Source organism: Diplotaxodon limnothrissa, linkage group LG18 (assembly GCF_057381915.1).
Source record: "Diplotaxodon limnothrissa isolate DT_005_m linkage group LG18, D_limnothrissa_male_GT1.1, whole genome shotgun sequence".
Classification (NCBI taxonomy): Eukaryota; Metazoa; Chordata; class Actinopteri; order Cichliformes; family Cichlidae; genus Diplotaxodon; species Diplotaxodon limnothrissa.
The window spans coordinates 42,151,558-42,166,382 of record NC_140613.1 but is presented as its reverse complement, the minus strand read 5'-3'; the positions used below and the strand labels follow the sequence as shown (position 1 = coordinate 42,166,382).

General features: G+C 43.0%; 2 protein-coding genes across 7 annotated transcripts in view; one reads left to right on the top strand and one right to left on the bottom strand.

Moving 5' to 3' along the window:
- cntnap2b (contactin associated protein 2b) overlaps positions 1-7,615 on the top strand; it is a 43,213-nt gene extending 35,598 nt beyond the window's left edge. The window contains exons 23-25 of one of the 2 annotated variants that reach the window (XM_085378750.1): positions 2,297-2,527; positions 2,870-2,944; positions 7,190-7,615. In XM_085378750.1, coding sequence (XP_085234876.1) covers positions 2,297-2,527; positions 2,870-2,944; positions 7,190-7,389 — 506 coding nt within the window. In that variant the 3' untranslated portion in view covers positions 7,390-7,615. The remainder of the gene's footprint in view (positions 1-2,296; positions 2,528-2,869; positions 2,945-7,189) is intronic. The other variant, XM_085378749.1, reaches the window with a different exon arrangement.
- Positions 7,616-10,268: 2,653 nt separating this feature from the next.
- tgs1 (trimethylguanosine synthase 1) overlaps positions 10,269-14,825 on the bottom strand; it is a 15,006-nt gene continuing 10,449 nt past the window's right edge. For all 5 annotated transcript variants that reach the window (XM_085377240.1, XM_085377237.1, XM_085377238.1 and 2 more), the window contains 5 exons: positions 14,668-14,820; positions 13,294-13,440; positions 12,988-13,204; positions 10,805-10,883; positions 10,269-10,577 (listed from right to left, as the gene is read on the bottom strand). In XM_085377240.1, coding sequence (XP_085233366.1) covers positions 10,467-10,577; positions 10,805-10,883; positions 12,988-13,204; positions 13,294-13,440; positions 14,668-14,820 — 707 coding nt within the window. In that variant the 3' untranslated portion in view covers positions 10,269-10,466. The remainder of the gene's footprint in view (positions 10,578-10,804; positions 10,884-12,987; positions 13,205-13,293; positions 13,441-14,667; positions 14,821-14,825) is intronic.

Below are 14,825 nucleotides of genomic sequence, written 5' to 3'. Positions count from 1 at the left end.
AGAGCAACACTACAGGGTGGGCCATTTATGTGGATACACCGTAATAACATGGGAATGGTTGGTGATATTAAAGTCCTGTTTGTGGCACATTAGTATATGTGAGGGGGCAAACTCCTCAAGATGGGTGGTGACCATGGTGGCCATTTAGAAGTCGGCCATCTTGGATACAACTTTTGTTTTTTCAGTAGGAAGAGGGCCATGTGACACATCAGACTTATTGGTAATGTCACAAGAAAGACAACGGTGTGCTTGGTTTCAACGTAACTTTATTCTTTCATGAGTTATTTACAAGTTTCTGACCACTTGTAAAACATGTTCAATGTGCTGCCCATTGTGTTGGATTGTCAATGCAACCCTCTTCTCCCACTCTTCACACACTGATAACAACACCGCAGGAGAAATGCCAGCACAGGCATCCAGTATCCGTAGTTTCAGGTGCTGCACATCTCGTATCTTCACACCATAGACAATTGCCTTCAGATGACCCCAAAGATAAAAGTCTAAGGGGGCAGATCGGGAGACCTTGGGGGCCATTCAACTGGCCCACGACGACCAATCCACTTTCCAGGAAACTGTTCATCTAGGAATGCTCGGACCTGCACCCATAATGTGGTGGTGCACCATCTTGCTGGAAAAACTCAGGGAACGTGCCAGCTTCAGTGCATAAAGAGGAAACACATCATCATGTAGCAATTTCAAATATCCAGTGGCCTTGAGGTTTCCATTGATGAAGAATGGACCCACTGTCGTTGTGCCCCATATACCACACCAAACCATCATTTTTGTTGGTCCAACAGTCTTGGAGGGATCCATCCAATGTGGGTTAGTGTCAGACCAATAGCGGTGGTTTTGTTTGTTAACTTCACCATTCACATAAAAGTTTGCCTCACTGAACAAAATCTTCTGCGTGAACTGAGGGTCCTGTTCCAGTTTTTGTTTTGCCCATTCTGCAAATTCTGTGGCCGATCTGGGTCATCCTCGTTGAGATGCTGCAGTAGCTGGAGTTTGTAAGGGTGCCATTTGTGAGTAGCTAATATCCGCCGAAGGGATGTTCGACTAATGCCACTCTCCAGTGACATGCGGCGAGTGCTACGCTGTGGGCTCTTGCTGAATGAAGCTAGGACAGCCACTGATGTTTCTTCATTAGTGACAGTTTTCTTGCATCCACATTTTGGCAAATCCAACACTGAACCAGTTTCACGAAACTTAGCAAGCAGTTTGCTGACTGTAGCATGGGAGATGGGTGGTCTCGTAGGGTGTCTTGCATTGAAATCTGTTGCAATGACCCGGTTACTGCGTTCACCAGATATCAACACAATTTCCATCCGCTCCTCACGTGTTAACCTCTTCGACATGTCAATGGCTGTGAACAAAGAGAAACTTGTAAATAACTCATGAAAGAATAAAGTTACGTTGAAACCAAGCACACCATTTTTTTCTTGTGACATTACCAATAAGTTTGATGTGTCACATGGCCCTCTTCCTATTGAAAAAAACAAAAGTTGTATCCAAGATGGCCGACTTGTAAATGGCCACCATAGTCACCGATCATCTTGAGGAGTTTGCCCCCTCACATATACTAATGTGCCACAAACAGGACTTTAATATCACCAACCATTCCCATGTTATTACGGTGTATCCATATAAATGGTCCACCCTGTATATCAAAAAAAGGACAATCTCACTTAGTAGTACAGGGCTCTGATGATGTAAGGGTGGCCTAGAAGTCAGAGGGTTTAACTTTAAAAACCTAACCTTAAAAGGTAAGTTTATTGGATTGTGAACAATAAACACATTTAAAATATTGCTATTATATTATTTTTGTTATTTAAAATATTTAAATATTTATTCACAGTGAATATTTTAAAGACTAACATGCTTTTAGGCCCAAAAAAGAGTTTCAGTCGTAGTTGCATTGGGCGAGGCCCCCGCCTGTATCACTGAGCTTCTTCAACCCTACTCTCCAACTCCAATGATAGTGGTCTCCTGACTATTCCACGGAGACATTTAAAAACAAAGCGGGATTGCGCTTTTCAAACCCTACCTCCAGTACTGTGGAACTGTTTACCTCCCCCGCTACGCTCCATCGACTCTGTGGCTTCTTTTAAAAAACAGCTTAAAACACGTTTGGGTGATGTTTGTGTGTAATATGTTGTTTTGTTTGATATGCTTTTATATTCCCATGTGAAGCACTTTGTTATAGCTTCTTGTCTTAAAAAGTGCTATATAAATAAATTTTGCTTACTTGCATTGCTTCCAGAAAAAAACTATTAAAGCTGCTTTCTCTTTCTTTTAGAAACAGGCCAGATTGACCCCATCCTGATCGAGCGCTACAACACACCGGGTTTCATGGGCTGCCTGTCAAGAGTTCAGTTTAACAGTGTAGCACCGCTGAAAGCTGCCCTGCGCTCCAGCATAGCAGCACCTGTCAGCACCCATGGGATACTGGTTCCTTCAAACTGTGGAGCCTCCCCCCTGACCATCTCCCCCATGGCTTCAGCCAGAGACCCCTGGCACATAGAAGGTGGTAGAAACACATAGAACATAGGAAAGGGGTGTCCAACTCCAGGCCTCGGGGGCCGGTGTCCTGCAGGTTTTAGATGTGTCCTTGATCCATCACAGCTGATTTAAATGGCTAAACGACCTCCTCAACATGTCTTGAAGTTCTCCAGAGGCCTGGTAATGAACTAATCATGTGATTCAGGTGTGTTGACCCAGGGTGAGATCTAAAACCTGCAGGACACCGGCCCTGATGCCTGGCGTTGGACACCCCTGACATAGGGTTTCAGCATACATAGGGGCATGCCACTGTAAAATTCTAAAGTTTCTCAGGATTCAGATAGATAACAGATGTTTGCTTTGTTCACAGCTGGAGCTGTTTTCAACCTCAATGAGGATAAGTTCAGTGGTGATGGTGTGGATCGCAACTCGGCTGTCATAGGAGGTATGTTTAGTTTTAAGTATACCAGGATTCTGAGCTGCTGTTTTTGTCGATATAATTGGAAAATGCACAGATTGATGTACATAAAACGAGGTGATGTATGATTTTAAAACTGATACCATAGGTGTATCTATTAAAAATCTCTGAGCAGTTTGAATCTCAGTGATGTTGTCTTCAAGGTCGAGGTCACAGGTCAACTTTTCTGAAAACTGCCTCAGGAGGCTGAGGGGGAACGCCCGGAGCCGCTGGTATTTTTCAGTTTTTCGGTCACATTGAATTTTTATGCTGTCTGGGACAAGTTGAAGGTTGCCCAGAGGTCACCTGGTGGAACCTAACCTGTCTCATTGTGACTCAAAGCGACTGCCATCTGCAAATAATCACCATCTAATTTATTAATACAGATTGTTAACCGTTGCAACACATTAGAATCAGTCAGCACTGATAAGTGCAACTTGTCTGTTCCAGCACAATGTGAAACACACACCTGAGTTTACTGTGCATTACACTAAATTTCATGAAAAAGTGTCTTATTTTGCACCCGATATGTGTGTGATATTTGATACCAGGAATATTAATTTGGAATGAGAGAAGTAAAAGTCCTTCCATGAAACGCTGCCTTACCGTGGTGGAGGGGTTTGTGTGTCCCAGTGATCCCAGGGCCTGTGTTGTTGGGGGCTTTGTTGCTCCCTGGTAGGGTCTCCCAAGGCAAATTGGCCCTGTGTGAGAGGCCAGACGAAGAGCAATTCAGTCGACTGCTATGGATAAAAGAAGACCAACGGACGAGTGTACCCTGTCTGGAATAGGATTGCTGGGACCCCACCCTGGAGCCAGGCCTGAGGATGGAGCTGGAGGGAGCGTGTCTGGGAGCTGGGCCTTAGCCCATGGGACCTGGCCGGGCACAGCTTGAAGCAGCGACATGGGCCTGCCCTGCTGTAGGCCCACCACCCACAGGAGGCACCATTAGGTCCGGGTGCAATGTGTGTTGGGAAGCAGACAGGGGTCCAATCCCCGGCTACCAAGGCTGGCTATCAGGACACGGAAGGTCACCTCTCTGGTAGGGAAAGGAGTCTTTTATATGGTGGGGCTCACCTCAATGCAACATTTGGGCTCTGGAACCAATCTCCTAGAGAGAGGCTAGACTCTGTTCCAGGCTGCTATTGCCCTCGGTGAGAGGTGGTGGCCAGGGATGGATTTTCTTGTATCCCTGAACGGGTCCTGAATGTAGTTTGCACTTATGCGCAATGGTGTAGCGTCCACACCGCTGTGGAAACATCTTTCAGGCATTGATGTGAGTGACTGAGTAGAGTTGCGCTGATTTCCCATGTGGTGGAGTTTATGCTGCACAGTTTCATGTCTCTTTTAAAGATATCTTTAAAGCGCAGCCGTGGCGTCCAGTGGGTTGCACACAACTGATGGTCCCAACCCCACTAAGAAAGCACGAAATTCCACAAACGAACCCTGACAGACTGACGCTGAGCTTGGTTCTGCCAAGTTTTTTTACAGGTTTCTTCCTGTTAAAAGGGAGTTTTTCCTTCCCACTGTCGCCAAAGTGCTTGTTCATAGGGGGTCATATGATTGTTGGGTTTTTCTCTGTATCTATTATTGTACGATCTACTGTACAATATAAAGTGCCTTGAGGCGACTGTTGTTGTGATTTGGCGCTATATGAATAAAACTGAATTGACAGGCTCACCTGTGAGGTGAGACTACATCATGGAGCTCACTGAGAGAAGGCCGAGTGTTTGCACCAAAGGGTGGCTACTTTGAGGAGTCTAAAATATAAAACATATTTAGAGCTATTTTTTCTTTTTTTCTTTTTCTTTCTACATAATACTGTAGATACATGTAGTAAAAATAAAGGAAAAACACTAAATGAGAAGGTTTGTCCAAACCTCTGACTGGTCGTGTATAATAATAAAATTATATCTTGCTCTGAGCTAATGTTGGCGTTGTTCTGATGTTTGAGAGGAAAGAGGTTAGAAACATCCAAGTCATTGTTTTCACTGCATGAGGTGATCCACATATTCTCTGTAGGAAACAGTGAGAATTCAAATCCTCTTTATAATCTAACATGGCAAAAATGAGCAGAGCAAAAGCCAAAAGACATCAACCCAGTTTGTAAGTTCACAGTTTGAGCTGCGGTTGATCCCTCTGGTCTCTGGTGTAACTCTCAGTTCAAATCGTGTGAACTGCTAATCAAAGGGAAACTCTTCAGAACACAACGTTTACACCTCGGTGACCTTTCTCCCGCCTTTCTTGCTTGATGTTACATCTTCTGAGATGACATCTGGCATCTGTGCACTTTTACGTTAATTAGATGGATCATTAGCTCATTCAAACGTGACTGTGCATTTCTACATAATCTCTTTTTAATTCAAAAACACAGGGATACTTTTTTTATCAGTCTGTGTTGGTCAACGACAACATACGATTCCTTTTATGAAGTCATGCATTTCAAAGTCAGACATTCTTGTTTTCAACTTTTTTTATTAAACTTTAGACATAAACAAAACAAGAGAAATAAGTTTTATCATACTCTGTTTTACACTCACCTCCCACTCCCCCCATTACACACCTCTGCACCTCAGGTGGCAGAGAGCCAGCTACTAAAAGGAGACCAAATACAGTTTGTCTAATAGGCCACAAGTCACTTTTTTGTACGATGCTATTTTAACCATTAACCATTCGTCATAGCGAGGCCGGCGGCTTTCCCAGCAGTGTCTTAGCAGAATCCCTTTAGCTGTGTAAGGGCCAGGATGTCTCATTTTTATGGGGAAGTCAGAAAGTTCTGTGGTTGAACCAAACATGGACAGTTTTGGTGAGATGTGAAATCTTCTTTTCAGAACATGAAGATGACTCCATAATATCAAAGTCAGACATTACTTTCGATTAGTGGTTCCTTAGTATCGCCCTCACTCCCCATCCTGCTTACATACATGTGATCACACAGCCTCACAGGCCGCCTCTACACTCAGTGAGACGCCTGAATCATTATAATGTTTTCATACTCATTGTAGTGGTTGAACTTATACCTGATTCCCATCAGTATTAAGCTTGATTAACTATCATATCAGCTATGATTCTGTTTACAACATACTTTTCTCTTATCCAGAGTCATATTTCTTATCTTTCCACTTTCCTGCAGCCACACAAACACTTCATCGTGTCTACACATAATTTAGACATTAGAAAAATCTCCATTACTCAAACTGTATTTCTCATATATATACTTCAATATTCTGTATTTCAACGTATTAATTAGACTTATCTTTGATTTTATCTATTCAATTCAGTTTCATTTTATTTTTATATGTCTTTGATTAAGAATTAAGAATAAAGGGTAGCACTTTCTACACTTTCTCTGTAATAAAGTGGTAATAGTAGGGTAACAAGGGGGAAACGAGTATAATGTGTCTAAGTTATTACTATGCAATTACCAAAGTAATAGCCACTAAATAGCCAAGTAATATAACGGTAGTAACAGTGGTTAAAGCTGAGAAATATTACTCTGAAATATATGTTATAGGCTAATAAGAGCCCAAAAACTGGGGTAATAATATGGAAATACAGCTCAGTAATAAAGTGGTAATAGTAGGGTAACGAGGAAGGAAGAGGATTGTAATAATGTGGTAACTTCTAAGTTATTACCACTGTTACCCGTGGTAGCATCTGTGTAATAAGCAGGAAAGAGAGCTGCCTGTTTCCATTTAATAACACATTATTAAGCTATTGAAGCTAATTTAAAAAGTGATTATCATCAGGAAACAGCTGTGGTAGTTTTCTGTAATAAGCAAGAAACAGAGCTGCAAAATATTCACCAGTTATGGCGATTCTAAATCGCCTGTAGGTAAATGTGAGCGTGAATGGTTGTATGTCTCTGCGTGTTAGCCCGGAGACAGATTGGCGACCTGTCCAGGGTGTCCCCCGCATCTTGCCCTATGGTATGAACCATAGGGCAACCCCCCTCCACAACCCTGAGAAGGATAAGTGGAAGTCAATGGATCTCTTAACCTTAATTCCATCTCTGGTTCCTGGAACCGCGACTGGTCCTCAGTGAGCCATTTTCCAAAATGATCATTGCTTACCAGTTTAGTCATTTCTGGCAATGTTAGCATGCCATTAAAAATGACTAGCTCAACATGCTCAACAATGCTGTCTTCAGTCCGTTCTTCAAATGCTGCATCAAATATACTTGAAGTTCACTGTGTTAGAGAAAGTGCTCACTGCGTTGCTCATGCTTTCTTCCAGGAATCATCTCCATGGTGATCTTCAGCGTCCTGTGCATCATGGTGTTCGTGATCCGTCACATGTTTCGTCACAAAGGCTCCTACCACACTAACGAGGCAAAGGGAGCCGAGTCAGCAGACTGTGCCGACGCAGCGATCATTGTCAACGATCCGGCCTTCACCGAAACCATTGATGAGAGCAAGAAAGAGTGGTTCATCTGAACCCTCGTCGATACGGACACACGTTAGGATGTAGTTTTGCAAGCTTAGGGAGTAGCTGGAGGTGACGACCTACTAACCCTGGAGGAGCTGAGGACTTTAGAGACAGAGGAAACCATTGGTATTTTAGCTTGGGTATTAAAGCACAGGGCGCAGAAGTGCCTGGCAGTGACAGTGTGGAGTGATTCATATGATGGAAGGACGGCCTTCAGTGTACGGTGCCATAAAGTTTCAGGCCTTGGATCAGTCAGTATGTTCATTTGCTTTTATCTTATATTTTTATATATATCGCTCTGACTTTGATTTCAGTATGTAATGTATTTATTTATTGATATTATATTTTTTCAAATGTTGATATTATTTATTCTTAATTTTCTTTGTGTTTTTATTTCATGTGTTTGTGCTTTACTTCTGGTACTTTGACTTTAAGAACTTTGGCATGAATTAAAATAATTATGAATTAGTCCCAATAAGCCTTTGTGCATATAGCGACAGTAAACAATTCTAGAGTGTTTTTGTATATTAAGTGTGATACGTTATAATTTGCCTTATTTTTATAAAATGATTTATTCTGTATGTTGGTAGTTTAATTTTGGTTCTCAGACTAAAAACTATGTTGTGTGTGTGTGTGCGCGACACACGCACGTGCATGCATAGCTGGCTTGCTTGTCTGTAAAGGAGATGTAGCCATGACATTGTTTGCATCATCTGAACTCAGAGCTTCTTTTGATTTCTGCATCTGAATGTGTCTTTCAAAGACTTCTTGATACTTTTTTCCGTGAGTTCAGGAAACACACTCAGCTTGTCTTAAGCTGCCGTTTGTCCAGGGCCAGACTACAAAAACAGAACAAATAACTTTATTAAACTTTACCTTCAAATCCACAGTGAGGCAGCATTAAGTTAGTGATTCCACTACCAAGGCTGGTGAGGGACGAGTAAAGCACAGCACTGTAGCAAACAAATACTCTAACTTCCCTAAAGTGAACCAAATTCCTTCCAACAGCTCCCAGAGCTGGCAGATGTTTTCACTGTCAGCTGCTGAGAGCCGCAAACTCCACAATCCAGACTAAACTGTGCCTCTAACAGCATGCTGAAGGTAATATGTTTGACACAAAGCTGGTGGCAGATCTGCGACGTGTCCACATTGAATCTGAGGTCAAATAAAGACAAAAGTAGGAAAAAGCAGCAGCCTCATAACACTGCACTGGGCTTATGGATCAGGAAAGAACTCTTATCTTGGATAATATTCAATTTTGCACAGTGTTATTATATCAACGAGCCCTCCCTGTAATATAAGACAGAGTGGGCTGACAGCAGAACGGTTTCCTCACGCTCACACAAGTTCAGGTGAACAGCAGCTGAGAACAAACGCCTCGTGGAGACTTGCTGTGACTGAACTAGGCTGCAGAGTCGGTTTCATTCGACTCCAAGGTGAAACACATTTAAACGCCATCTCTGTAGATGAATGTGACATGACGCAGATACTCATCATCAAACAAGCAGCTGGTCATATTTTGGCAGCAGGACATTTTCCACACTCAGAGAAATCCTTGTTTTCATTTAGCACAGTCTTTCAGAGGTGTTGTTTTCTCCTCGGTGTCCCTGAAACTAGAATAACGGGTCCGATCATGCTGAGAGCTGCTCCTTCCTGTAGAGCAGCTACGCTGACCGGATTCAAGCTGGTGATAAGAGTGTTTTTGTTTCTTGTATCTGGAAATATGTTTCTACAAAGGAATGTTTGTCCGTCACACGCTAACGGCTTACACTTGACATTTGATTGTACTGCATTTGTATTCGTTTGACTGCATTGAGATGTATTGGCATGCCATTTGTCACTGATGACACGTTTCTGTTGATGAACCACTGTAGCATCACATGGCTTTTTCTTCATTGTTCTGTGTATAAATGATTATCATTTATAGCTGATTTCTCATTCTTTGTGCTTGAAACTAACGGCTCCTGGAGCAGCCTGTGAAATACAAGTATGACTCATACCTCAGTGATATTTCAGTTTTTAGGAAACGCACTTTCATCACGATGACTCTATAAAGGCCCTGGAAATGACTCTTGTGCTTTAGCACTATAAAAAAACTGAATGAAATTGAATACTTGTGAAAATAGTTACATGGATACATAATTGCAATTTTAATTGCATCAGGTCACTGTAAGATAAACATATTGTAGTATGGATCGCGTGTCCCTCACTCCAAAGCCGTAGCTCAGGATGTAGAGAAGGTCGTCTACTAACTGGAAGGTTGGAGCGTGAATGCCAGCAGCTGCTAGTGCTACCCCCCTGCCTCCTAGCAGACACACCTACTGTATCAAACTAAATCCTACATCACAGCGAGATGTCAAAAACTTTATCTCCAGGATTTGAAGTCGTCTGAGATTTGCAGTAGACACACTCATGGTATCAATTTCAAAATTCTACGCCACCTTGTTCACGAGTTATCGCATTCACAAGATTTTCAAATAAACCTGACGTTTGATCGGAGATTAGTAACAGATGCACCTGTGGCATCAGACTGAAGCCCCTACACTGCCTCGTTTTCAAGATATCGCATTCACAAACCTCGATCTGCAAGACCTGCCCGCCTGCCTGGGCCGGTGACCCCATCATCAGAATGTGGAGAGGTGGAGTAGAAAGGTGCTATATCAGAACCAGTCCGGTTACCATCCTAGTGGCAGCTATCAAAGCTTTGCCCCCCACACTGCACCTCTTTAGCAAACACATAAACAGCTTTTTAAAAGACGGTTCTGCTGTGCAGATGTCAATAACTCTGTTGCTGATGTAGTTAATGTCTTTGTCATCTGCCAGTCTTAAACTAAAATGTACCAAAACATTGCATAAAAACAATGAGAAAAACATTTTATTAGGCTCAAATGTAGAATAAAAGGACAAAATAAAAACAGATATTATAAAGATACAGAAAATGGCAGGTGGGTAAGCTGGGCCAGGCTGATCTGCAGAGTGAATCCTGTGTGGATGTGGTTCAGTAACCTGGAACAGAAATGATGACAAACAGCAGAAATGATGTTCGGTCCGTTCTCCTTCATCGTCGCTCGTACTGGTGCTTGGCTTAGCCCGGGCTTATCAAGCTGCCAAAGTAAGCAGTCACTGTCTTCAGCTTGTTGTTGAGGAAGTTCTGCTCGACCTCCACCTTCCCTCCTGGGCCGGCTAAAGACGCCACCTGTAGAGACAAGATTTCAGTAAGACAGTCCCAACACAAGCTGAGCAAAGCAAACACAACTACAACACAATACTCATTACAAGTATAAGAGTCTGGGTACATAAAGAACGATGCCACCACGGCGTTGCCAGTCCAGTGGAGCATGAACATCCAGACATCCACGGTCACACGAAATATGTCAAAGTACAGATTACATTACATGTTTGAGAAATCCTGAACACACTGACCTGATCCATGTCAACATTACGCGGAAGAAAGTACACAATGTTGTCTGATATCAGTTTGGCCAGGCGGAAGATCTCAAATGTGCCGAGTGTCAAGGATGAAAACTGCATGTTCAAAAAAAGAAACTTTCAGATTGAACAGACTGGCTGTGTTACCTGCAGAGTGCCTGAAATAAAGTTCACCTTTCAGGGCTTAACTGTAGGGACTGTCTTACAATACAGTGGGGCAAAAAAGTATTTAGTCAGCCACCGATTGTGCAAGTTCCCCCACTTAAAATGATGACAGAGGTCAGTAATTTGCACCAGAGGTACACTTCAACTGTGAGAGACAGAATGTGAAAAAAAAAAAATCCATGAATCCACATGGTAGGATTTGTAAAGAATTTATTGGTAAATCAGGGTGGAAAATAAGTATTTGGTCACCTCAAACAAGGAAAATCTCTGGCTCTCACAGACCTGTAACGTCTTCTGTAAGAAGCTTTTCTGTCCCCCACTCGTTACCTGTATGAATGGCACCTGTTTGAACTCATCATCTGTATAAAAGACACCTGTCCACAGCCTCAAACAGTCAGACTCCAAACTCCGCCATGGCCAAGACCAAAGAGCTTTCGAAGGACACCAGGAAAAGTATTGTAGACCTGCACCAGACTGGGAAGAGTGAATCTACAATAGGCAAGCAGCTTGGTGTGAAAAAATCAACTGTGGGAGCAATCATCAGAAAATGGAAGACATACAAGACCACTGATAATCTCCCTCGATCTGGGGCTCCACGCAAGATCTCATCCCGTGGGGTCAAAATGATCTTGAGAACGGTGAGCAAAGATCCCAGAACCACACGGGGGGACCTGGTGAATGACCTGCAGAGAGCTGGGACCAAAGTAACAAAGGTCACCATCAGTAACACACTACAACGGCAGGGAATCAAATCCCGCAGTGCCAGACGTGTTCCGCTGCTGAAGCCAGTGCATGTCCAGGCCCGTCTGAAGTTTGCCAGAGAGCACATGGATGATACAGCAGAGGATTGGGAGAATGTCATGTGGTCAGATGAAACCAAAGTAGAACTTTTTGGTATAAACTCAACTCGTCGTGTTTGGAGGAAGAAGAATACTGAGTTGCATCCCAAGAACACCATACCTACTGTGAAGCATGGGGGTGGAAACATCATGCTATGGGGCTGTTTTTCTGCCAAGGGGACAGGACGACTGATCCGTGTTAAGGACAGAATGAATGGGGCCATGTATCGTGAGATTTTGAGCCAAAACCTCCTTCCATCAGTGAGAACTTTGAAGATGAAACGAGGCTGGGTCTTCCAACATGACAATGATCCAAAACACACCGCCCGGGCAACAAAGGAGTGGCTCCGTAAGAAGCATTTGAAAGTCCTGGAGTGGCCTAGCCAGTCTCCAGACCTCAACCCCATAGAAAATCTGTGGCGGGAGTTGAAAGTCCGTGTTGCTCGGCGACAGCCCCAAAACATCACTGCTCTCGAGAAGATCTGCATGGAGGAATGGGCCAAAATACCAGCTACTGTGTGTGCAAACCTGGTAAAGACCTATAGTAAACGTTTGACCTCTGTTATTGCCAACAAAGGTTATGTTACAAAGTATTGAGTTGTATTTTTGTTATTGACCAAATACTTATTTTCCACCCTGATTTACGAATAAATTCTTTACAAATCCTACCATGTGGATTCATGGATTTGTTTTTTCACATTCTGTCTCTCACAGTTGAAGTGTACCTCTGGTGCAAATTACTGACCTCTGTCATCATTTTAGGTGGGGGAACTTGCACAATCGGTGGCTGACTAAATACTTTTTTGCCCCACTGTGTTAAAAACTTGGGTGTCTGTGCCACGTGCCTGTCAGTGTGATGTTTGCAGCTGAGATAAGGACTGAACTGCAACTGGACGTGGAAGCAGCCAATCCAGAAACTGAAAGCTAGAAAACTGTTCAAAGATGACAAGAAAGTCTGACTGATTGGAAACAAAATATAAAAAGTGAGGGCTGGCGTTTGCACGTTATTATTCTAACAGATGAACAGATGACTCCTGACGTCTTCTGTAAAATTGAAAACGCAAAAACATTTTTCAAAGCTAAGCTGTAATTTTCTCCTCTCAGTTTTCGGTCCCTCCTGCAAACGAATCCTGTCAGTCACTAACATCCCTCCACTTCCTCATCAAAGGATATCCATCAGGCTCCATCATGGTCCTGATGTCGAACACCTCAGCAGTTAGGTAGTCAGGTCCTCCCCACGGTGGCGACAGGAAGACCACATCAGCGTGGAGGTGGGGGGCCAGCTGAAGGAAGTCCCCTTGTATGAAGTCGATTCGGTCGGCCACACTGTAAACCGCAGCATTGTGCCGAGCCATGTCCAGCCGCACTGGATCGATGTCAACGGCTAAGACTGAGAGAGAAACACGACGCAGAGGACAGACTGTGAGCTCAGCGTGTTCAGCATTTCTAAAAACACCTTATGAACTTATAAACACTTACCTCTCTTTCCAGTGAGGGCAAACTGGATGGCATTTCCTCCTACACCACAGAAGGCGTCTATGACCAGCTGAGACGCAGAGAAACTGTGCTCCACCCTGAGGGCAATGTGCTCAGCGATTCTCTCCGGTGTCACAGAGAACCAGCCCTCTGAAACACATGATGAGCATGTGTGAGACGACCTGAGCAGCTAAACCCTGCAAAGAGACGCCAGCAAACTTCCTGCTGTATTCATCACCCATTCCTTCTCAGTTTAATTCAATACAATGTTAGTTATATAGCGCCAAATCACGACTACTGTTCAAGGTACTTGTTGAACATCAGAATCAGAAAACTTTATTAATCCCAAAGGAAATTATAAGGCTGCCATGAGGGTGGTTCTCCTCAGTACGTGAGCAGAGCCCAGAAGGAGGATCTGTGTTACGCTGATGCTCTTCTCAATTTCAAAGTCTTTATATTTTGAGAGTTTTTCTAAAAACCTCAGTTTTCTCCTTCCTTACTAAGCCATGTGTCTTGATTTCTTTCTCTGTACATTCCTCAGTTTGCTGCTCTCAGTTACTGTTCATGTCTGAGGAGCTTGGCTAGAAAGCGACTTTGTTTCACGTCTCTTCCACGAAGCTTCTTTAGTTCTGAACCAAAGGTTGAACGAGCTTAGTAGTAGTAATGTGTGCGACTAGATGACTAACAGTCGCTATCGTCACTCATCAGTAAAACTGGTCGTTGGTATTTCTCCAGACACGCTGGAGGAGGTGGGCGGGGAGCGGCAGGTCTGGTCTCCTGCTCAGACTGCTGCAGATAAACTTATTACTGTACTGTGCACTCTGAGTTATAAGTAAGTTATAAGTAAGTTATAAGTAAGTTATAAGTTAGTTATAAGTTAGTTATAAGTTAGTTATAAGTTAGTTATAAGTTAGTTATAAGTTAGTTATAAGTTAGTTATAAGTTAGTTATAAGTTAGTTATTAGCTAATCCAGTGACAGTAAACGATGAGTAACACTGAATCGTCAAGTGTAAAAGAAATATTATATCTAATAGTTATACAGCAGCTGTTGGGAGGCGACGTCACGAGTGTCAGGTTTTTGTTTTGTTTAAATCTGACATTAAAAAATAAAAATGCAGGACAATCAGTGTTGCTGCCAGTCACTGACACTCATCAGGGCCTAACAAAGTAATATTCAAACACTTCTTTAAACGTGGTTTATAAAAATGATCTTTGGAGCTTTTACTCACCTGGATGCTCAGCCATCCAGGTGAGAACACTGAAATGACCTGAACTGTGATGCAGAGCCGGCTCTCAGTCATTTAGAGGTTAACTATGACTCACATGTTGTTGATTCCACTGGAGTAATGTGACATAACTGCAGTGTGCAGACTGACCTCGGTCCAGTCTGATCCCTTCATCAAAGCGAGAGAAGAGTCTGTAGCGCTGAGCCCAGTATTTAGCCAGCTGTGGTTCAGCTGCCATCTCTGCTGGGACCTGCTTCTTCTTCTTCTTCTTCTTTGGTGTTTTTGTGTGTTTCACACTTAATTCTACA